The sequence below is a fragment of the Condylura cristata genome, unplaced genomic scaffold, assembly GCF_000260355.1.
Source record: "Condylura cristata isolate star-nosed mole 26May11 unplaced genomic scaffold, ConCri1.0 scaffold00002, whole genome shotgun sequence".
In the NCBI taxonomy this organism is placed as follows: domain Eukaryota; kingdom Metazoa; phylum Chordata; class Mammalia; order Eulipotyphla; family Talpidae; genus Condylura; species Condylura cristata.
This window is the reverse complement of record NW_004567103.1, coordinates 28,577,431-28,602,141: the sequence shown is the minus strand read 5'-3', so window position 1 is coordinate 28,602,141 and position 24,711 is coordinate 28,577,431. Positions and strand designations below refer to the sequence as shown.

At 36.2% G+C, this 24,711-nt stretch overlaps 1 protein-coding gene across 1 annotated transcript in view; it reads right to left on the bottom strand.

Moving 5' to 3' along the window:
- GTF3C3 (general transcription factor IIIC, polypeptide 3, 102kDa) overlaps positions 1 to 24,711 on the bottom strand; it is a 29,367-nt gene that overhangs the window by 2,719 nt on the left and 1,937 nt on the right. The window contains exons 3-17 of the mRNA XM_004674421.2: positions 23,198 to 23,388; positions 21,770 to 21,893; positions 19,652 to 19,843; positions 19,333 to 19,495; positions 15,562 to 15,709; positions 14,702 to 14,771; positions 11,475 to 11,578; positions 10,426 to 10,597; positions 8,283 to 8,485; positions 7,871 to 7,972; positions 6,823 to 6,958; positions 4,510 to 4,747; positions 3,464 to 3,654; positions 1,580 to 1,704; positions 1,053 to 1,205 (exon numbers count right to left, since the gene is read on the bottom strand). Of these exons, the coding sequence (XP_004674478.1) occupies positions 1,053 to 1,205; positions 1,580 to 1,704; positions 3,464 to 3,654; positions 4,510 to 4,747; positions 6,823 to 6,958; positions 7,871 to 7,972; positions 8,283 to 8,485; positions 10,426 to 10,597; positions 11,475 to 11,578; positions 14,702 to 14,771; positions 15,562 to 15,709; positions 19,333 to 19,495; positions 19,652 to 19,843; positions 21,770 to 21,893; positions 23,198 to 23,388 (2,312 nt within the window). The remainder of the gene's footprint in view (positions 1 to 1,052; positions 1,206 to 1,579; positions 1,705 to 3,463; positions 3,655 to 4,509; positions 4,748 to 6,822; positions 6,959 to 7,870; positions 7,973 to 8,282; positions 8,486 to 10,425; positions 10,598 to 11,474; positions 11,579 to 14,701; positions 14,772 to 15,561; positions 15,710 to 19,332; positions 19,496 to 19,651; positions 19,844 to 21,769; positions 21,894 to 23,197; positions 23,389 to 24,711) is intronic.

Below are 24,711 nucleotides of genomic sequence, written 5' to 3'. Positions count from 1 at the left end.
ATTAAATTGATTATAATGACTAACTTAGAGGTATTATTATTTTTGATTCAGTTTAAGTGACACAAGTGGGGCCCTCCATAGTGGTGCAATGGGTTAAAGTGCAGCACTATGAAGCTATCCACAGCCACTGCAGCAGGAGTTTGACCCCTGGCCCAGGAGGTGACCCACATGGCGCTGCAGACCTCTCCTGACCAGCCCACTGTGCCCCTCAGCAGTGTACTTTGTCTATCTGCCTGATCTGCCTGTTCTGCTCCCCAGTGTGTCTCTGGTGAATCCTCAGCCCCTATACCTCTGACCTGGATCCCAGTTCTTGTATGCATAAATAAATGAATCTTAAATATTCCATTGAGTCCACAGCAGTGAACTTAGATCAGATCTAAGTTTTTAATTTTCCTCAATACTACATTTGGAATCAATTAAGAAAACATCTGGAACAATGAAAAATGATATCTACAAGGTTAAGGAGTAATAAAAGTATTTATGAATAAAAAACACAGGTTATATATTTTGTCAGTATAAGTATAAAATAATGTATTCATTGTTTAACAATTAAATCAACTTGAATAAGGGTAACAAAATGGTTGTGAAGGAATGTGGGAATTATGAATAACTTAAAAAAATCAACAATGAAAATATTATTTTCTTCAGAAATCAGAGTAAAAATTATATTAAAGTTTACAAAACTACATAATGGTCTTTCATCCTTGAGAAGAAATAATAATTATACCTGAACTTGGAAGTCAACAATGGTTTATCACTCACTTCTCAGGCTTCATTATCTATCAGCTCATATAAGCCACAGGGGCTGTCTCAGGAATACCACAATGGGCATAACAACCACAAACTGCATCTACCCATAGGCTGCTGCTTAGGTCAGAAGGTCAAGTTGTCAAAAATCATTTGCTGCTGAACATATTTATGTAAATACGTTGAATAAGGAAAATAACTGACATTATTAGATAAGCTAACTGATACATAAAACTGATCTAACTGCACTTCTCTATAAACAAAAAGAAATGATTTTTCCACTGTACAAGTGAGTCATACGATACCTCTACCACTAGTGGAGGAAGCTCCAGAGCCTTCTGGTAATAGTGGATTGCAAGATGAATCAGTCCTAATTGGTGAAGGCCACGGCCCAAATTGTAGAATGATTCCTGGCAAGGTCCACGTAGACTAAGGTAGCGATTAAGGAAAGAAAATCCCTGCCAAAAAGAAAAATAAACAATTTAATATTTCACTCACTTGACAAGTACCTTTTGAACCACTGTTATGTGCCATGTGCTTGGAATGCAAGTATTAAAAAAAAAGAGACACAGGTCCACTCTCAAAGAACTTGTGTCTGCAATGTAGTGGCATGACACACTAAAACAAGAACTCTTCGGAAACACCAAACCAGGTATTTCATAAAACTGTCAAATAGCCATAATCGATAAGAACAAAGGACACTGAGTTTGTGAGTGATGAACACAGAGACCTCACCAGGCATTACTTTTGAAACAGGATAGCAAGAGTATTAAGTATATTTGTTCACATATTTAAAGAAAACATAAAATGACAAGAAATCCAAATAAATTACCTGCACAACGAGGGCATGTCTCCTTAATACGTACTTCTGAGATGCCATGTGAATAAAGGTCAGGCCTATACAGAGGCTGTACAGAGGGTCATGGGGGTAGGTGCGAAAGGCTTGCACATACTGTCCTGAAAAATGAGCAGGGATGTCAGATGGAGTCACGAGATCACAGTTCCTTGTTTCTTAAACATCTATTTAAATATACTTTAAGGTTAAAAAAAATTACTGATACTTAAAATACACAGATGTACATTCTAAATTATCAATTCACATTAATTTGAATTGTAAAATAATGACCAACATGATAAAAGTGGATGATTTACCATTAAGTGCATTCCTACCATGAAGATTAATTAAGAGCAACTGAAAGTCACTTTACTTTAGGCACAGCCAGCCAAATCCGTGCAGAGTAGCACTTCTATATGAACAACCTATCAACTGCTGTTATAAATCTAGTCTATGGTCTAAATCTATCTAGGAAGCAATGGGGGGTTGTGTCTTTTCATGAATTCTTTTGTAATATTAATTAACAATAATTAAATTATAAACTTAAATGTTAGGGATCATGGAAATACTAAAAAAAAGTTGTTTTTTTGTGATGAATTGTGATTCCCCAAATGTAGTAATTTCTGAGTTTTTCATGAGAAAAGTGAAATATACCTCATATAACCTAGCAAGTTTTGGTTTTTTGAATTCCATGTATTCTGTATCTCGTCAAAATTCTAACTACTTGAGGCAGAATTTAGCCAAATTTTTCTTCAAAAAGAAAGATCTATATTTGTATACATAAAACTTTTATTCTTCTGGCTTCGTTTCAGGAGGAACAGCAACAAAACTCTCTTTAATAGCCCAGATGATACTGTCATTTGGATTTTCTACTTTCACCTTGTGTAAAGTTTTTAAATATAGGAAAATAATATAAATCTCTATTTTATGTTTTTCTTTGTTTTTCAAAATAGTATGAACTTCAAATTTATTGTAAATATATAAAATTGCTATCAACGTTTGGCAAGTATTTTTGCAAGAAAACTTTACCGATATTTTAATTCCGAATATAAATGCACATTTTAAAAAATTTTATTATTTCTTAACATTAAACCAACAACTCTAAAAAGCATACACAGTGGAGAAAGGTTTCAATATCTGATGTTCAAGGTTATTGGCTAAGCACTTATAAAATAACAGCCATACACAAACATGAAGTACTAACTAGCCAGAACCACAGTTACCTCAAACTAAGTAAAGTTGGCAACATTAGCTTTCAGGTAGCAGGAAATACATGGCTCATTTTAAGTTTAAACAATTGGTTAGGTATTTTTCTAGTTGTTTGCTTGTGATTCTTTAAAAATGTCTTATAAATGATTAATGAATTTTCCTGAGTTTAATTTAGAATTAGTAAACATACAAATGGTCTAGATTTAAAGACTTGTCTCCTACACGAATGACCTACCAGCAAATCTTAAATCATTTTTGTACTACTGCAGATTAAATAAAATAGCAAAGCATCCATAAATAATGAAAATTATTTTAAAAAACTTGCTTAAACAGGCACAAATGTTGACCTTTGAGATGAATTATAAGGAACCAAAACTTCCAAAGAAAAATAAATACTAGTTATTATCATTATTAACATGTATAAGCCAGGCACTATTGTGATAGGCATTGTTTAAGTACTTCATGTTAACTAATTTAACTTTACCACTAACCTATCAGGTAGGTCCAATTTTTTTTATTCTCTCCATTTTAGAGATAAAGGAACCACAGCAGAGGGAGGCAGAAATGACTAAATGCAGTATAGTCGCTATTCAAAACCAGGCAGCCCACTCTGGCAGCCAGGCTCTGCACCTTCACTCCATGGCTAGCAAGGTTACATGTCAGGACACTTACCAAGTGCATGCTTGAAACTACCAGACACAAAAGCATTGTGCCCATTTAAGACACACAGGGCATGATTACTCGGGTTTTTCAGCATTAAACGGAGACAGAAGCGATGATGTCGCACATCTTGGGAGTGCATGGTAACCTGATTGAAAATATTCCAGAGTTGGGGTCTGTTGACATTTTCCATCACCATTATCCTAGAATTACAGAAAGAAGATGGGGGTTAAAAAATAACACAAGAAAGGCCCTCCCTGGTGGCGCAGTGGGTTAAAGCACTGCACTGAGAAGCTAAAGCCACTTCCCCATGAGTTCGATTCCCGCCTGCCCCGGAGGTGACCACATGGCGTGGCAGACATCTCCTGACGCGCCCGCTGCTCCCCTCAGCAGTGTACTTCGTTGATCTGCCTGTTCTGCTCCCTACTCTGTCTCTGGTGAAGCCTCTCGCCACCCCTGAGCCTCTGGCCTGTACCCCGTTCTGTATGTACAAATAAATCTTAAAAAAAAAAAAAAAAAAAAATACAAGAAAATCTTTCTGATTCCTAAGAATCAAGTCTTTCAGTACTGCCCTACTAGCAATAAAGTGTACCATCTCCCAAAAAGAAAAGCAAAATGTTTAATCTACTTAAGCAAAACTACTTATACAGTGAAAAGATTTTCTCCAGAAAATGCTGCTTGTTAGTAGTTCTACATCTTTTTTCTGCTTTTCAACAAAACTGTCAGACCAAAAACCATAATCAAGTAGCTTAAGTTTTACCTTTCTTCTTCCTGTTCACTACAAATACAATACAGTAAACACCTAATAATGTATGTCACACATTATAAAGAGGTTTTACATGTATAATTCATTTAATCCCCACAACAATGTCAGAGGGTAACATTATGATGTCTGTCTTCTTAGTGGCTAAGTATTGCATATGCACACTCTCATGTACTGCAACCAAAAACAACTGGTGAACTATATTGATGAGCAAAAACAATAATTTTTGAGCAAGAGAGACTAAGTTAAAGTAAAATATATATGCTTATCAAAATAAGTTATTGGAAAAAATCACCTGATGTAGTTATATGCTTTTCTGAAATTTTTGTCCAGAATTGCAGAAGAGAGACCAAAGTATTCTAGTTCTTTGCGTTTTTGCCTGTCATCATAAAATGAGTAATATTCTAATGAAGAATCCACAAGTAATTCAGCTTCCTGAAATCGGGATAGGTCACATAAGGAGTATATGGCCTTCAACAGAAGATTCCACCAGTCATCTTTTGTCAAGACACTTGTGAGTACAGCAAATATTGCTAAAATGAGACCAATGAAACCAGTCAAAATACTGTTATTTTCAGAAATAGCAATATCTTTAAAAAATCACAGGTTCAGCCCTCCCTGGTGGCACAGCGGGTTAAAGCACAGCATTGAGAATCTAAAGCCTCTTCCTCATGAGTTTGATTCCCGCCTGCCCCAGAGGTGACCACATGGCGTGGCAGACCTCTCCTGACCCGCCCGCTGCTCCCCTCAGCAGTGTACTTCGTCGATCTGCCTGTTCTGTTCCCCGCTCTGTCTCTGGTGAAGCCTCTCGCCGCCCCTGAGCCTCTGGCCTGTACCCCAGTTCTGTATGCACAAATAAAATAATAAAATCTTTTAAAAAAAAATCACATGTTCAATTTTAAGGTTAAATTTAGTAACTAGCATCCTATGGACCCAAATTATTGCCAATGTTCTTTTGAGAACACTGAGATAGGAAAAGCCATTTGTCTACACTCCCTTCAAACTCACTGTCTTCTGTTTACTTAATAATCTCCAATCCCTGATAATTCTCACTTCTAATTTGTTCTCTATACACAGCTATTTCATTTTTGTTTTTCAAGTGCTATTTGGGACCTATGGTCTTCTCGGGGCAGACTGTGACAAGACTAAAGTCAGACACAGGATTCTGCACATACAAGGCATTCAAATGTTTGCTCCGCAAAGGCCTTCAAATTCATGATTTGAGATTCAGTTAGTTCTTAATCTCTGTATTTGTCTCAAAAAAAAAAAGTTCCTTTCTTTACCTCAAAAATTCATCTTTTCTGTCAATAATCTTCCTTATTTATCTATAAAAGCCTCCCTTTTATATATATAACCTTTGACAAGTCATCAAAAGCTATCTTTTTTTTTACAGTTTTTAACCTACTACTTCTTCTTGGCGATCTATCCTAAACAACTAGTCAAAGATGTGTACAAATCTATTGGCATGAAGATGCTCACTACAATATTATTTATAAAAGTATTGGAAGAACCATATATCAAAAAGTAAGGCAATAATTAAATTATGGAGCTACTAACAGAATATTCTAGCCATTAAATATAATAGCTGTGAAGAGAATACAGTCACATGAAAAAATCTAAAGTGAGAGAATTCAGGGCACAAGGAGGCTTGTAACACAAAGGGGCCCTGCTCATCCTCTCCTGGGGTGAGTCCCATCACTAGGGAACAAAATAATAAAAACCTTGGGTCTAAGAAAAAGCAGTAATGGCCCTGAATGAAGAAATACTGAAAGAGAAAACAGACAGAATCAGATATAGAAAAATAATCTCAAGGAAACATAAGTCTACAGCGCGCTGCAGGGGCAGAAGACCTTGTGATGAGCCCAGAACTGATGAGCTGGACAGATGTCAAGGCTCGAAGCATTTGCAGCCACAGGAGGAGCAGCTCAGGCCTCCTTTCCTCTGCTTCTTCTCCCTTTAATTCTCACTTACCTTGTGTTCTTATATCATGCCTAAAGATTCAACTCTTCCACATTCTACAACCTCTACTGATTGCACACTACCACCTCTGTTACATTGCTTTAATAAATGTCCATTGAGCTAACAATGAAATAGCTTTCTGCCAAACTGTTATCTCTAGTTTATATACTAGGTCTTGCATACTGAGTAGTAACCTCCCCCCAAAATACCTGATATATTTCCAACTAAAAAGAGAGGTCCTTCAAAGTTGTATTACTTGATACCGGGTCACACAGGTAAAACTTATTTTCAAAGCTTCTATGACTATTGCTACATCTATCACAAGTAAATTTAACGGAATGGAGTATATGTAATTGAAGTAACTGGACAAATAATCTAATTTTCACAACTTTTCTTCTTAAAAAACTGAGTTTTTCATTTTTTTATAGAAAAATCCAAGTAGAAGCTTTCCTTTTTTAAAATGTAAGTATTTACATGTAGCCTTTCCTTCCAATCTTTTTAACACCAAATATATTTAACTAAACTTAAGGAATTACATTAGAAATTTCATTTTACTTGAAAGAGCACATCTTTAGCTTGATTATGCCAATGTTACTTCAAGACGCATTCAACTCAGTGGAGTCTACCGTAATAAAATGAAAGGAAATACCTTTTGCATCACAGTTCGCTGTTTCTTGGTCATTGTTGTCTGATATTTTGTCTCTTGACACTTTAACAAGGTAGAGGTGCCTTTCTCCAGATTTGGAACTGGATATCAAACAGACCTGAGCTCTATTCATTGCTACCTGAATTAAAGATGATGATGTGAGAATTTTTAATCACTTAAAAAAATTAGAACAGGCTTCACTGAATTGGAGCAAATAAAGATGTGAAGACATTTTAGGATGAAGAACTGAATGCATTTCCTTATCATTCGTATAAGTCCCAAATAGGGGTTCTGAAGAGGGGGCGGATGAGTAGCATGTGAGGAGGCCTCTGGCTTCAGTGGTCTTGATTCTGATGCCAACATTTCCTTCAGTGCTGAACAGCATTTGTTGTCTTTGATTTGGAACAAGAGGCCTAGACATCCACCCTGCAGGATTTTCCAACAACCCTGCCTCCCCCAAATGATGTCTGGGTCATTCAGCATCATAAGCTTTTTATAGATTTATTATCATAAAATTTTTTAAAGAAAACCTATGGGTCACAAGTAGCACAGGTATACCTGAAAGCTTCTTTACTAAGGACAAGAAAGAGCAGATTTTGTAGCTATCAAACCCCTAAGAACAGAATGAAAAGACTTATTTTTCTTCTTACCAAAGGAATTTAGGCAATAGAACTCAACTTAGTAGAGAAAAAGAATGCAAGTCACATTAACTGTATAACATAGACACACATCCACAACCATTCCCTCAAAGAAAAGCCACTCAGAAAGGATGTCAGCTTTGCATAATGAATAATAATCAACACATAGCACAGGGCCAATAACTGATAATTCTACAGTTCATTTTTTAAAAATATCTACTAGCAGTAATTACGTAAGTCTACAAATTTATACTTTCATAGAGAACTTTCATCTACATATCACTAAGCTTTTGTGTTTATCTGACTTTTAAAAGTTTAATAAAAGTTGTAAATATGCTGTAATCTATGTTTAATTTAAATTCTGAACATCTAAAAAGTCAACAAGCCTACTATAAAGAAAAACAATTACCCACCTTTAAAAGCATGGCTAACATTGTAAGTAAGGTATCCACATAACCGTACATTTTGCCTTGTGAAAACAACAGTGTAGAACGATGAAGCAATAACTTCAGTTCCTAAATAAATAAATGATAGTGAATGTGACCAGATTCTTCTGCTATAAGTTGTTTTATTTGCTTAGAATCACTGTTTTAGAAACCAAATAATTTTTGCTGTATTATTTTCACAATAATTGAGATGTATTATTTTAGAACCATAATTTGCAATGTCTAAAATGAATGGCTGAATCCTGAGATTTAAATAATTTTCCAAAACACTGAATTCGATATACTAAAATAAAACATTTATATATAAGCTATAGACATCCTTAACGAGTAAAGTTCTAAAATATGAACCAAGAAAAGCTTCCCTCAATGTTACATTTACCTGCTGTGCAGCATTTGCATCTTGTGCTAAAGTATCTGGATCATACATTGGTTCCAGAGCTTCCAGAGCTTTCTCCGGACGACCCAACTGCTGCTGAAGAGTAGAGAGTGAAATCCTTGCATCCAAATGGAGGGGGGCCAGGTCGACTACTTTGCCATAGCTCTCAGCAGCACGCTCCATATAACCTAAGGCCTTTAAACACTCTAAGACGTTAAAATAAAGTATAAATATTAACCACAGAGTTGCAAGGGGTCAAAATTATTTTTCAATTTTTAAAGAAATCTAGTAATATTTTTAAAAAGTAACAAGAAATGTATGAGTATTTCAAGAACACTATAGCAACTATCCCTTCTAATCTTTTATTGATCATCAATTAATTTATCTAAATTCAAACTGTTGCAAGGATATAATCAGCACTACATAAAAATTGGGATTCTGCTTTATCCACTTAGCATTATACTTCCAACATTCTATTTCTTCATTTGTATTTTAAATTACTATAATATTCAAGTAACATAATTTTATTGAATCATATTACTTGACATTTAGATTATTTCCAATTTTTATTCTAACAAATATGCATCTTCGTGTCACAAAATGGCAGACAAATTACCTACATTTTCAGAAAGTTGGGTCTTTATGAAATTCAGGTTATTGGGTTCTTTTCAAAATCTTGATCTGGTACCAATACGTCCTCCCATTCCCGCACGGCACACGCTGAAAAATAGCAGCACCTGAAGACAGGGCTCCCCAGTTGTCACGTTGCCAGGCCCCCACCTGCCACTTATTTTTGTTGCCTGACAGGCTCTTTGAGTTTTGAGATCCACAATATCAACTATTTCTCCTCACTCCCTTGCTCAGTTATCACCTCCGCATAAATTGTCTTACGTATGATTATTGTGCCCTATTCCCCGAAAATGTGCCAGTCAATCCTATCATAAATTCTATCATTTAAACTTGAAAATGAATCTTTATAAGTAATTTTTCTTTTTCCCCAAACAGCCACAACATTAATTAGGCCCTCTTCACCTCCCTTTTCATTGCAATCATCTCCAAAGAAGGTGCTTTTGCCTCCGAATGTTTTTTTCATCTTTATTATTGCGCTACTAGCATTAACATCCTTTACTTATCTTCCTTGTGTAAAGATTCCCAAATTTTTTAAGTCCACTTAGATGACTCACAAGTTTTATCTTCAACTTATTTCAAACTACACAGGCTCAAAACAGATACATCATAAACCAGCATTATGATCAGAAATTGACTGTATTTATAAAGTATCTCTTAGTAACAAGAACAGTTTCAATATCAAAAGCTTAAGAATGCAAAACAAACTTGAACTCTAGACTTGTGTCTTTAAATTTAAATACTGCAAGTAATATAGACTTTCATGACGGTATTACATTTGTGTATTCGTGTTCACTCACCAAACAATGAAGTGTCTTAATCATTAAGTGTTCTCCTTGCTATTTCATATTTGTGATATGCCCTCATATCCCAAAATGTCAATTAATATACGTCCTACTCAGAAACTTTTTGCTATTATATAGTATTATAAGAACTATTAGAACTTCCTGCAGTATTTTAAACCAGGGCCATGAAAATTTTAATACATCTTTAATGTTAATTTGACAGGAAATCCTATTAAAATTTTTCTGAGTTTTTTATATTCTTTAATAGATTTTTTTGGTTACTTTTTCTATTCTAATGATTTATTCCAGAATCCTGTGGACTTAGACATAGTGGAACAAAAATGATAAAGGCGAATCATGAGCATATTTACAGCTCAAAGAACACAGGATATATATTAACTTTTTCTCAAAATTCATAAAATATAAATCCATAAAAACTCTTCAGAAATTAGATTTCACAAGTCTGATAACCTATTATTAATAACCAAAGCTTATGGTTAAGAAAGGTAGAAATATATTTAACAGGGACTAGTTAGGCCTTCTACTTCACTCTGGTTACCATTAAATGCATCATAGCTCCAAAGCATTAGCGAGGAAAAGTACCTAATGGTGCACCAAGATGATTTAAAAAACTAATGTTTTAATACTGATTTAAAGTACTGCTCTATAACCAGGAATACTTTCTCTAGTATTTCACAATTATAAGACACTCCCATCCACAAAAGCGGTATTACCTGCATGTCGAAGCCAAACGACTGCAAGGTTGTACCTTTCAGAGCAGACTAGTGCACTAAGGAGAGGGAGTGCAGAATTATATTCGCCAACATCCAGAAAAGCTTCAGCAACATCGAGATAGAGGTCTCCCATATCTTCAGGATTCTGTTCCACTAGTGTTGTCAACAGAGGCTAGACCCAAAAAATAAAAGGCTGAGTTCAAACGTTCATTGTAAATATGCCCAACTATGCACATTTCTCTTTTTAAAATATATACCTAATATATATTCAATAATAGATGTAAAACATAGTTTTGTAAGGCATGCCTATAGGAAGAGCAAGGCTTAAAAACAACAGCTCTATTTTAAATGCTTTTCTATTCATTGCTGTATCTCTATTGAAAAGAATTCATATTGCATTCAACCCATCATTCTGGAGGCCTTACTAGAAACACTGCAGGAGCTTACAAGCACTGCTCGCTCTTCTTTCAAATGTAAACGAAGCTGATCTCTTCCCTTCCTCTGGGTCATTCTTCATGTGCCACCTTTTCAGTGAGGCGTCTTGTGCCCACCTGAATTATAGGTGCCCCTCCTCCACCACAATATTTTCTATTTTTCCACCTGATTTTTCTCCCAAGTGCTTACTACCAACTAATACTGTTTTTACATATTTATTTATTTGTTATCCATTTAATCCCATTAGAAGATACTTGAAGGCAGAGAATTGTACATTTTATTTAACCCTTATGCTAAGATATTATGCTAAAGATAACCCAATTTATTCAATGAAATACTGGATCCAAAGTTAACAAAAAAGAATAGATATCAGAATAATCACCAACTGCCTAAAAGATCCAACTTCATATTCTGATCTTTCATTTTAAAAGAGAAACAAATTATGACAAATCTAGTTTCAGAACATTTTAAGACACATAAAGGTAATTTGATGCTTACAGTAACTTCATAGTTATTAAGAAATGTGAAATCTAGGGTCAACTTAAATTTTTTCCCATTTAAATATTGTGGATTTAATCTGAAGTATCTCAAATACAGATTTTAACATCACTTACATTAAGTGGTTCCAGGATGTTAAGATGTACAAGGCACACCATCAACTTCACTGTGATATCAATTGGCACACCATCAGGTATAGTGCAGGTAACATTTTCACCAGCTGTGAACAGAGAATGTAAGGCAAATAAAGCAAACTGTATCTTCCATGTAAGAGATCATGTATCTCAAAGAAGTAATTCCACAGTCAATTCTAAATTTAGCCAAACCTATTACTAGGTTCTTATACTTCCTTCCATCTGTCTTTCAGTAACAATTATCCTTTCTATTCTTTTCCTAGTACTTTACACATTTAACCAAAATCTACATAAACTCCCACACTGTCTATCAAAGCTACAGAGAATTTCTTTTTTTAGTCTTCAGTACAAAGAGGCTAAGAAAAGGATAAAGCAGTGTGTTATTTTCTAAAACAGCAAAGCAATTCTTAAAGTCCTAGAAAATTTAAAGGAAGTTTTGTCCACACTTATTTCATATTTTGTAAAGTCTAAGTTTAAAGTCTGTAAATTCCAAGTTTACATGCTTCAATTTCAGAAAAACTTAAGCAGAGAGGGATGTTAAAGAGTGGGGGAAAATTTCATGTCTTATGAAATCTGGCATGTAAACTATAGAATTGCCTGGAGTTATTTAGTTATAGGAAGACTTGGACAAGATGAATTAAGATACTATTTTTTAATCACTGAGCACCATGACAATGACTGACATCAGAAAGCCAGGTTAATAAATTTATTGTGTTCAATTAGAATCCTAATAAATTAGAAATTCATTCTGTTAATTACTCACCCTAGACCACACCCTCACGAGGACAAAAAGGCACCCTGAATCAAGACTGTATCCACAGCATATTTCTTCTGTGGATAGTAGATATAGCAACCATCTTAAAAGACACAGTGTGAACTGATATATAAACAAAAAATTTTATTTCAGACCAACTCACAAAGATGCAACTTTATGTCGAAAACAGACACATATATAAAGTCATATGATTCTAGAAGTTTGGAAATGAAAGAACAAAGGTATATCAGGCAAACACAATATGAAAGGAGTGGGCACAACCTTATTATCAAACAGAGGAGAAATCACATCAACCATATTTAAAAAGGCAAGAAGGGTACTGTATGCCACAGAGCAGTATTACTCAGAGTAAAGTGAGACCCATGGCAACTTCCAATTCATCAGCTAAGTGCAGACAATGTACCTAAGAGTTAAGTAAGTGTCCAGACACTTAAATGACAACTTGACGATGCTAAAGAAAGCAATACTGCTCCTAAACTTAAATAATGCCTTTATAGTGTTTTTTAAAGAACTTGATTTTTAGTCATTAACAATTTATTTTCTTGAACTCTTAGGTCTTTTATAAGAATAAAGTGTGAATCTCAAGAGCAATGTTAAGTACACTAATAAATGTTATTGTTAAAAAAAAAAAAAAGGCATGTAAAAAAACTACCTTTGCTTACTCTGGAAGTATTTTAATGTCATTGTCTTCTGAAATTTTTTTTTTTAAAGTCCTTTCAACAATTCTAAGATGCCACATATTTCAGATACAGCACTATTTTATATACTAAGAAAGAAAAACACCCCTACTTAAAATTCTAACAAGTCATTGACTTACGTTAAGACATTCCTGATTTCAAATATGCTAAATCATTATGAAAGTAAAATGGAAAGGAAGTGGACAAGAAGCAGGGAGGGTTAGGAGGGAGGAAGGGTAAATGAAACACAGTAAAATATACTGAAAACAAAATGACTAAACTTAAACCAAAACTTATATTCTACGTTTCCTTAATATTTACCAGAACAAAGGATATATTTAGAAGATAATTAAGCAGAAATACTGGCTACAAGATAGCTAAGTGATATTCTGCCTCTAACCTAAGTCAGGTTCAAGAAAAGTATCAAAACTGGCAGTCCTTCAACTGGCCTAGTCAATGTTTTCATGGGATGACAATTCTCAGTCCTTACTCTACTCACTAATCACCCTGATCATTTAAGATCACCAACCACCCAGAGCTGCCTATCTGACCCTGTCATACTAAGCAATACCCTCCCACCCTGTGACCGCAGCCTGAGATAAACTTACCCATATACTTACCCACAGATGTCTGCTTCAACTGCACCTCTAGCCACCTCCCTGACCTTGGTATTCTGCCCTCCTCTAATTTCCCCAAATGCCAGTTTTACTAAAGGAATTCTCACAGTCCCTCTTGTAATTAAATTGTATGCACTTCACTTGAACTCCTCCCCATTTCCCTGAAGTCGGGCAATGGCATACTTAGCTAAATGCTCCACGCATATTTAGTACACAGTCTGGTAAGAAACTTACTGATCTGAGCTTTTCATTCCCTCATAACTTTCTACTTCAACATTCATCTGATCTGTCCCATATCCCATCTTGGGCCTTGCCTGTATTAATTAGCACTAATTGAATAGTATAAATTAACTAGTACTTTCTTTTATGAAGGATCATTTAAATAAAAGAATTTTTGGTTTTGAGTAACAGAGTTAAGACTCAAGGGAATTTAAGTTGATGATGGAAATTTTTTGGCATCATAAGTTAGAGAGGTATCCATTCTGAAGTAGACAGCACTCGTTACCAAGTGCCTCCTCTGCTCCCCCACCATCATCAAAAGCTGTATGGGGTAAGGGTAGGAGGTACACAAGACTTTTACTGTAAGAACAGGGATATCTATTCTACTCCAAAGATTACTGCGTATTTTCAAAGGACAGGTTGGTGGCTGTGGTACAAAGAAAAACCGGGGATTAGGAACAGAGCAAGTCATACTTCGGTACAACTTTCTAACTAGATTCCAAATTACATATTTTAATCTTCAAACAATAGGTGGTCATACTAATAACTATTCTTTATATGAATGTTTAAGTTTGAAGCAGAATTTTTTCAAGGAGAGCATCTGAGTCCTTTTTAAAAAGTAAGTTACTTTAAATCTAAAGGTTTCTGATGAACTGTTTATTCAATAATTCATTTTTTACATAGCCTAAAAAGACTGGGAATAAATGAAAATGCAGTGTTCAGATGGACATGTATTGAGATATGAAAGGGACCAAAAACAATGATTTAAAGATTACTTGTGAATGAATACACACAAGAAAACGATGAAATCTCTCAGCAGAAAGAATGTTTCAAGGGAAAACTTGCTATGAGAACATTAACTGTCAATTTCAAATTTTCACGTTATAAGGATTATATATGCTTCCCCATGCAAGGTACAACCTTTGTTCTCTTCCAAAGTGGCTTCTTCTGTTCTTTTTTCCAGCACAATCCCAGAAAAATCTGTTATTACCTAAAAGAAAGAGATAAAAAGAAAGTAACACAAAAGTATGTATGGCACCATTTCCACCCTGCAAAGAGTTGCAGAGTTAATTTAAATAATCTTTATAAGACATAGAGCAGCTATAAAAAAACTAACAAAAAGTTCCTTTAAAATAACACTGTGATGGGCCCTCGCTGGTGGTGCAGCGGGTTAAAGCATAGCACTAAGAAGCTAAAGCCATTTCAGCATGAGTTCAATCCCACGTGCCTGGAGGTCAGGAACGGCAGACCTCTCGTGACCAGCCCGCTGCTCCCCTCAGCAGTGTACTTGTCAGTCAGCCTGTTCTGTTCCCCACTCTGTCTTTGGTGAACCCTCTCACCGTCCCTGAGCCTCCAGCTTGTACCCCAGTTCTGTATGCATAAATAAATCTTTCTTTTAAAAAAAACAAAAACTGTAACATATTAACCTTCTTACATCACATTAATGCTCAACTAAAGAATTATGTCCTTCCTATCAATCCATCTACATTTTTCAACAGCTTAAAAACTGAATCAGAGCCACTGAATCAATCTGCCTGCTGAATCCTACTACCTTGGAGTACAGACATATCTGGCACCTGTGATAACGGCTACAGCTTTTATCATGATAATTATATTTCATATTTCATGTGGAATGACTATGGAAACTAGAAATATGTTTCCAAACACATTTTAAATATAAAATTCAGTACATAATTAAATATGTAAATAACAAAGTGAAAACTCAATTTATAAGAACTTCTGGAACAGAGAAATGAGTTTAAAATCTTAATAGTTCCTACCTCCAAAGCTTTGTCATATTGTTTGTTAGAAATGTACAGTTCAGCTGCTATATTAACATCTTCCATAGAGACTAAACCCTGGTGTTTTGAGAAAGCTTCTTCAATTATGTTAATAGCTGAAGTAACATCATTGGCTTCATAGTAACTCCTAAAAAAGTAAATGGCAAAATTAAATGAGCACTTACTTAATTCAGATTATAAAACTTATCTCCTTGCCTAAGCTCTCTATTAACTATGATTTTTATTTTCTTAAAATTCTGGAGCCAGGCCCTCCCTGGTGGCGCAGCGGGTTAGAGCACAGCACTGAGAATCTAAAGCCGCTTCCGCATGAGTTCGATTCCCGCCTGCCCCGGAGGTGGCCACATGGCGTGGCAGACCTCTCCTGACCCGCCCACTGCTCCCCTCAGCAGTGTACTTCGTCGATCTGCCTGTTCTGTTCCCCACTCTGTCTCTGGTGAAGCCTCTCGCCACCCCTGAGCCTCTGGCCTGTACCCCAGTTCTGTATGCACAAATGGATAAATTTAAAAAAAAAAAAAATTCTGGAGCCAAAAAAACTTCCTCAAAATCATAATCATTGGTGACCCAGAGGAGAATGTGGGAAGTTTCAGCATAACAATATGTCAAGCATTTCATTCTCTACAAGCTGCCTCCCTCATTCCAGTTCATGCTCTCTGTAACCCAATACAACAATTTTATAAAGCATTGATGCTAACACTTTTTCATGTTTTCTGTACCCTTCTGGTCCATAACCTCCCTCCTCTGTGGCACAACAGTATAATCATTCCCTTGTACATTTCCTTAATTCTTCTGTCCTTATCACCCTTTATCAAAATCATCTGATAAAACCCCCACCCTGGATGAGCCATGTGCCTACTATTCATCACTACCTTCCTAGCTGACTACACTGACCAGACTCACACTAAATTAATGACCACTAGCCAGCCTCAGGGGCCATGGTGCTGATCAGCAATCTTAACTACATTTACATACCCAGTCAAAGTTGAATGTACATACAAATTAACCAGGAATCTTGCAAAAAGGCATATTTGATCCTTTAGAGCTGGGGCAGAGCTGAGAATCTACATTTCTGACAGGCTCCCAGGTGATACAAATGATGCTGGTCTGAGGAACAGCAAGTTCCCAAGGACCTAGACAACTACTTTACATCTCCTCTGCTCTTGTCAAACCTCCAACACTCTTCAATCTCATTCTCAATTGATGACCCTGCTTCTTATTTTACAAAGAATCAAATCAATTATCCCTTGTACCTCTAATACATGACCTACTATCTATGTCCAAAGCCATGTGTTCTGCCTTCTCCTTTTATAGTAAACTTAATCCCCGACTAGATCCTATTCCCTCCAATCTACTCAAGTATTTCTCTCAAGTGACTGTGCCTTCTTTCATGAATTCAGTGTCCTTCAATTATGGATAATTCCACTTGAAAGACATTTTTTACCTCTACACCCATTCTAATTACCTCCCCTTTCCTTTGTTACTGGTATAACTTTCTCCAGAGTTGCCTATATCCCAAGACCCTCTTATCCCATATCCAATGTCAAATCTCAGTCCTCATTTCACATGCTCTATCTGCAGTGTTTCATACAGATGATCATCCCTTCTTGAAGTGCTCTCACCAATAAAATTTGTTCCCTCTTATTTCTTCCTGTCCATTTTCATTTTCTTTCATTTTCCTCACATTTCCTTCTCATTTCCCTAACTTCTAGAGTGCCTAGGCATTAAGTACTAAGAATTCCTCACTTCTCTACTCTCTCCTTGTCTCTATCTCTCTCTCTCTTTCCCTCTCTGACACACACACACCCTACCTAGTTAAAACATCAGATATCCTGAGAACTTAGCCTTTCAAAAATACAGCCAGAATCTCATCACTTCTCACCACCTTCTACTGTTTTTACCCTGCTTTGAGTTATCATTATCCCTTTCATGGATTATTGCAGTAATTTCCTAATTGATTTTCCTCTGTCTGCCCTCACCACTTATCAGTTCTCAAAAGAGCGGCCAGACTGAGGCATTTACAATTTAAGCTGTATCATACCACTCTTCCACTGTTACTCACAATGCTCCAATGACTTTCAAATTCATTTAGAATAAAAGTCAAAGCTCTTACAATGATCCACAAGGACTATGTAAACTTTCCCTGGTATTTCTCTGACTTTATGCCCTCTGACCCCGGATGCATTCATTAAACCCTCAGTTGCCATGCTGTTTCCTAGCCAAACCTTTGTACTTCCATTTCCTTGCCTGTAATAATTCCTCCCTAATACCTGCTCCCATACTTCCTTCAGCTCACTTTTTGGTCAGTATTAACACAACAGAGAATTAAGTCCTTTTTTAATCACCCTGTTTTGAATAACATACCCCTGTACCTCAACCTTCTATCTCCCCTTCCCTGCTTCATTTGTTTTCATATCCTATCAACATCTGATGCACTGTGTATTTAGTTGTTTATTTATTTGTTATTTGTCTCCAACTAGAACATACAGAGCCACAAACGCAGCATATTTTAGAATCACTCAATAATACCGTATACCATGGTGCTTTTAACAATGCCTAGTACATAATTTATATTCAACTAGTACTTCTGGAGGGAAAGTAGGGACTGGGAGAAAGTGTAATCAAAGTTACAGTAACAGAAAATATTACTGTTAATACAAATGGCAACAAATTTACTCTTAGAGCCCATCTTACAGTTTGCAAAGTAGAATCACTATGACAAATAGAGATCTGCCTAACAGACTATAACTTGGGAGATCCTCAATATTCATCACTTGTATCAAGGACCAACTTAGGGGTTCCATGCATCAACAAATTTTCTAAAACTCCTTCGACTATTCCTATAAAATCCATTCTTAGGAGAGCAGAGGGTGATTTCATAACTGAGCATATTTATGATAATGAACATGGAATTAATAGAGTTAACACTAAGACACCTAGGTCAAGAATGTTAGTCTGGGCCTCCCCGGTGGCCTAGGGTGTTAAATCTCAGCGCTATCACCACGACAGCCCACTTCGATGGCCTGAGTTCAATCTTCTGCGAGGGAGGTGACCCACAAATGGCACACAACCCTGGCCTATCTCACTTGCTGCTCCCCTCAGTAGAGTACTCTATTAAATCTCTGGTGAATCTTCTCATCCCCTGCATCTCTGGCTATACTCCCGTTCATCTACACAATAATAAACAAAATATTTTTTTTTAAATAAAAGAATGTTATTCTTAGGTTAAAAACTACATAGTAAATAACCTTAGAATAAAGAACAGATGGAGAAATTCCTCAGCCAAAATGTTCCCTGTTTTGTTTTACTGTACAGGTCACATAAGATATTGCAGAAGGGCATGATTTAGTATGTGGCAGCTATTAAGAATTTTTGTCTTAAAATATTATCCTACTACTGGCTCAAAATAGGATGATTATAGCAGATTCCAGATCACAAATATGCAATAAATAAAATTAAAATACTATTACTGCAAATATATATAACTTTAAATTATAGAAATTGGAAAATTTAATCATCCTTTCAGAAATGCCCTATTTTTAACCTTCAGAGCATTTAAAATTAATCATATATATAAATTTTCTAAGCAATCACAAAGTTGAATTGGAAACAGAGAGTTAATGAAAAAGTATCTCTGTATCTAAACATAATATAGAAACATGGAAAAAATCCTTGAACCACAACAAAAAGGTATATTCTACTCCAGATACATATGCTTTTATAGGAGTATCTGTACAAACTTTACACCAAACTTACTTTGCCATATCTCTAGCCAACTGCATAAAACGTTCATCAGATGGTGACAAAAGGTTCAAAATACGCCTATAACCATCCATTGCCATTTTATGATCTCCCATCTGTTCATAAAGGCTTGATCGCACCCACAAATAACGGACATTAGTGGGTTCATATTTAAGAGCTAAAAAGAAAAAAAGGAATATAAAACAAAGATATTATCACCAAAAGGGTCTCAGGTAGTGACACATCTTCTTTTAAAAAAATTTAATGCACATGTAATGCACATGCATAAAATATTGTGTAAGATTTTATCAAACAAAATGAGAAAAATAATTACCTTTTGTGTAGCAAAAAATAGCCTGCTTAATATTGTCTTGTTCCAGAGATGTTTCTGCCAGTCTAACCCATTTATCAGTATCACTGGGATTTAAATGTGCACTAATCAAATCAAACTGCAGTGATTTCTCCATGTCACCTTGGTCCTCATAGATCACAGCAAGAGTAGAGAATGGCTCATTAGCCAGTGGAGCTAAAACAAATTAAAAAACAAATTTCACTGACTGAGAGAAGAGGCTTGAGCTGATGTCAATTCCATGGTTCAAACTTAAAACTCTTTAAATAACTCTAGTGGGGGCCCTCCCTGGTGGTGCACGAGTTAAAGCACAGCACTAAGAAGCTAAAGCCACTTCAGCATGAGCTCAATCCCCACCTGGAGGTGACCCACATGGCGCAGCAAAACCTCTCCAGACCTGCCCACTGCTCCCCTCAGCAGTGTACTTCATCAGTTGGCCTGTTCTGCTCCCCACTCTGTCTTTGGTGAATCCTCTCACCACCCCTGCACCTTTGGCATGTACCCCAGTTCTGTATGCATAAATAAAATAAATCTTAAATAAAAACTCTAATGGAATTATATAAACTGCTTAATTGAACTTAGAAGAAATACTAAATTTAAATTAGCTTTACTTTGGTTTCACATATTTTTTGACTTTTTAAAAAATATTTATTTATTTATGTAAACAGAACTGGGGTACAGGCCAGAAGTTCAGGGAGAGTGAGAGGATTCACCAGAGACAGAGTGGGGAGTGGAATAGGTGGATAGATGAAGTACACTGCTGAGGAGCAGCAGGTGGGTCAGGAGAGGTCTGCTGCACCATGAGGATCACCTCCCTAGCCGGGGATCAAACTCACACTGAAGTGCTACGGCAAGCTTAATGGTACCACCAGGGAGGGCCCATTTTTTGACATTCTTAATGCATTCTTTTCTCTAAACAAAGTAGAATTTCATGAAAACGCCTTATTCTCTATCAAGGGACCCCTTTGACCGTTTTGCTAAGGCTAAACATGCTCAATAACTCAGTAAGATAATCTCAGTGAGTTTTAGTCACACTGTGAGGTTGACTCTTCCATGACTCAGCTGGTTCCCACACCCAGGAGTACAGAATGAATGAATAAAGGACACTTAAGCAACACCTAAACCCAGGATATTGAAGTGAATTGTTATCTGCATTTCTGAAATAACATTTCTAAAATGTAGGTATAAGATTATGATGGGTTAAAATCAAAGGTGACTATCAAAAATAATTTTTTAGAAACTAATATTAAAATGTAGGAACTAATCAAAATATCCTAAAGACAGGGAAAAGTTTGGTTAATCTTATTTCTGATGAGGTAAAAATAAAAAGCAGTAAATGCAAATTATCCTGCTGACTAAGCAAGGAAACTTACAATCAGACTTCTAAAATTACCCTAGTCTAAATAAAAGGAAATGTAGAAATGTTGAAAAGATAAATGAAAAGTTTACACTACTCCAACTACCCAACCCACTACACAGGACATCATCATTCAGCAAGACATCAAGGAAGCAAAATAGGAAATGCGTTAGTATAAAAAGTTACTTTTGGAATGGTGGGGGGAGGGAAGTGACTGGACTATGATGATGGCACATGGGTGATTTGGTAATGGGAAGCCCACAGGGATTACAACTGAGATGGAAAAAGGCACAAAATGATGTAAAAATAAACAATTATATTATTTAAAAAGTTACTTTTGAGATATCTTTCATTCTGTTCAAGATCTATAGTTTAATGAAAGATGTATAGTATATATGTGTCTTTCACCAAGAGGTAGATTAAAATAATCTAGCATTACCTGATTTGTAAAATGGAAGAGTCTTCAAGTGGCACTAACAATATGTGTTTGACATATTTAAAAAAAAACTAACATCACAAAAGTTTAAAACCTCTAAAACATTAAAAACAAAAGAAATGAGTTCAATATTAATATTTTATTGAGTCATACTATAGTGTTTTTCTTGTAACAACTCCTGTTCAATATGAAAAGGAGCCATCACTATTATCATAATCACTCTGAACGCCCAAAAGGTACAGTGAAATGAGCCTCCATTTGTTTGAAAAGTCAGACTATTAAATACTAACAATAATCCCATAGAAAGTACCTTGTCTTATGATTTCCATGCACATCAATATTGCCTCTTCATGTTCTCCTCGAGCAAAGCGTATGTTGGCTTCACCCATGAGGCCTCTGAGAGCTCTGGGAAGTTTACTTCGAGGCCTTTTCTCCTGTACAAGACAAAAAATACTTTTTTTTATTTAAATACAGTAATGTCTTAAATTTTAACTCCTACTATATTCATCAATATGAACCTGAAATTTTCTTTAAACTTTTCAGTTTCATAAATTCAGAACTGGAATTAATGACTGCAATTCTAAATGCTCATTAACATTATAGTCTATATTTCTTTTTTTTTTAATTTATGCATACAGAACTGAGGTACAGGCCAGAGATGCAGGGGCCATGAGAGGATTCACCAGAGACAGAGTGAGGACCAGAACAGGCAAACTGATGAAGTACACTGCTGAGGGGAGCAGAGGTGAGACAGGTAAGGTCTGCTACACATGCGGGCTACTCCCTCGCCAGGAATCAAACTTGTGCTTAAGTGGCTGCTGCTAGCTTCCTAGTGCTATGGTTTTAAACTCATTGTGCCACCAGGGCCCCAGTCTATATTTCAAGAAAGTCTAATATTCAATTGCAAGAGAGAAAGAAATTATTTTTTGATATTCTGCAAAACAGAGCACCCTGAGATGCTCAGGGTGAAAACAAACTTCCTACAGTAGAAAGTTTGAAGCATGCTAAAACAGTAAAATGTATAAGCAAAGCAATATTCAAAGTGGTTAAGACATTACTAAATTACTAATACAAATAACAACAAATGAAGAACTGAATGTCGTCAAATGGATTTCTATGCCAGGAGGCTTATGATATAACCTGCTGAAGACCCAGGATGCATTTAATTTAAAATGTGAAGTTATAAAATGGAAACTATTAACAGTAAAACGTAAAACGTAGTTTTACTGTTACGTGCATCATTTTGATGCACATAATGATTAAAGTTTACAGTTGTGTCCTTCCTAGTGGCGCAATGGGTTTGGACTCAGCACTGCAAGCCAGCCACAGCTGCTTCAGTGCAAGTTTGACCCCTGGCCCGGGATGTGACCCACATGGTGCTGCAGACCTCTCCTGACCCACCCACTGTGCCCCTCAGCAGTGTACTCTATTGATCTGCCTGGTCTGCCTGTTCTGCTCTGTTCCCACTCTGTCTCTGGTGAATCCTCTCACCGCCTCTACATCTCTGGCCTATACCCCAGTAAATCTTTAAAGATCTTAAAAAAAATAAATCTTAAAAAAAATAAAGTTTACAGTTATTCTCTAAAATGAAAGCTAAGAAATTAGTTACAATAATTTTGTCTTATTTCCTTTCATATCTCTTGAATTCTTTTCTGAGTATAATTAAATATGTCTTTTTTCAGTTATAAAGTCATTTTCTTACACCTGTCAATGAATACCAAAATAAGAAATAATTTACTTTCATCATTTTCTTGGTTTCACGATTGAGAACCATCTCTAATACAAACACATCGCCTGCAGTGGGTTGTTCCGGTGTTTCTTCCTCCTCCTCCTCCTCTTCTTCCTCTTCTTCCTCATCTTCTTCATTCTCCCCAAGCATGGAAGCAAAGACCTTGTGAACTGACTTACTGACTCCATCTGAAGTTTCTCCTAAGGAAAGACATCATGATTGAAAAAATAAAGACGTTTTAAAACATTCACATAATGAAAAGAAAAAGATATATTTTCTGGAATATAAATATCTACCCAGCAACATCAGCCTTCTATGTAAAAGACAGACAAATGAAAACTCCCAAAAACAAAACAAAGAAGAAATCTGTCTCAAAGTCATTTACTCTAGTACATATTGAACTACAATTGAATTCAGTTAACCCCACACTGATTTTTTTAGGAAGGGCCTGTTGTCTACCTTTTAGGGTCAGGTTAAGCAACAGTATTGGCAAGTAAGCGATGCTGGCTACTACAGCTGCATCTCAAAGACCTTATGATGAAGAGATCCTCCTCATCTAAACAGGTAAGGAAGAACCCACAGGTTATTAGAACTCCTGCCCCCTTTCCTACCATAACTGGCTGGCAAAGTGAGAAACTGTAACCCATTTTTTTCCTCCTCTTTACCCTTTCTTTCCCACTTGGCCCAAGGAAGTAGTAATAAAGTCTGTTTATTTTCTGTTTACCCTATAAATATGTGTTCTATGTGCAAAGGATTATTAACTTCAAAAAGGAAAAAACCCACCTCTATTAATACCCCTAAGAACAAATTTAATTTAATCATCAATCAAATTTTATACACTAAATTACATTCTATTTAACAATGCAACACCCCAGGTAACATGACAGCAGTAGTGGATACCATGAACAATTACCAGTATTCAGATCATGAAAAGGTATACAATTACCAGAAATTAAAATATTTGCAAATGAATGCATCAATTAGGGTCTGGTACATTTATCCACCAATGCACTAACTACATTTAGTATCAGGACATGTAGAGATAAGGACTAGATCCTGGAATGAGCAAGTTTCCCTATACACTTGCGCCTGGTGGCGCAAGGGGTTAAAGCGCAGCACTCAGGAGGTGGCAGCAGCTGGCTGGTGATCCACATGGAGCAACAGACCTCTCTTGTCTCTACAACTGCTCCTCTCATCAGTGTACTTCGTCAGTCTGCCTGTTCTGCTCCCCACTCTTACTCTGGTGAATCCTCTCAGCCCCTGCATCTCTGGCCTGTACCTCAGTTTTGTATAAATAAAGAAGTCTTAAAAAAATAAGATGTGGGCCCTCCTTCATGGTGCAGCGGGTTAAAGCACAGTACTAAGAAGCTAAAGTCACTCTAGCATGAGTTCAATCCCCATCCTGGAGGTGACCCACATGGCACAGCAGACCTCTCCTGACCCGCCTACTGCTCCCCTCAGCAGTGTACTTCATCAGTCTGCCTTTCTGCTCCCCACTCTGTCTCTGGTAAATCTTCTCACTG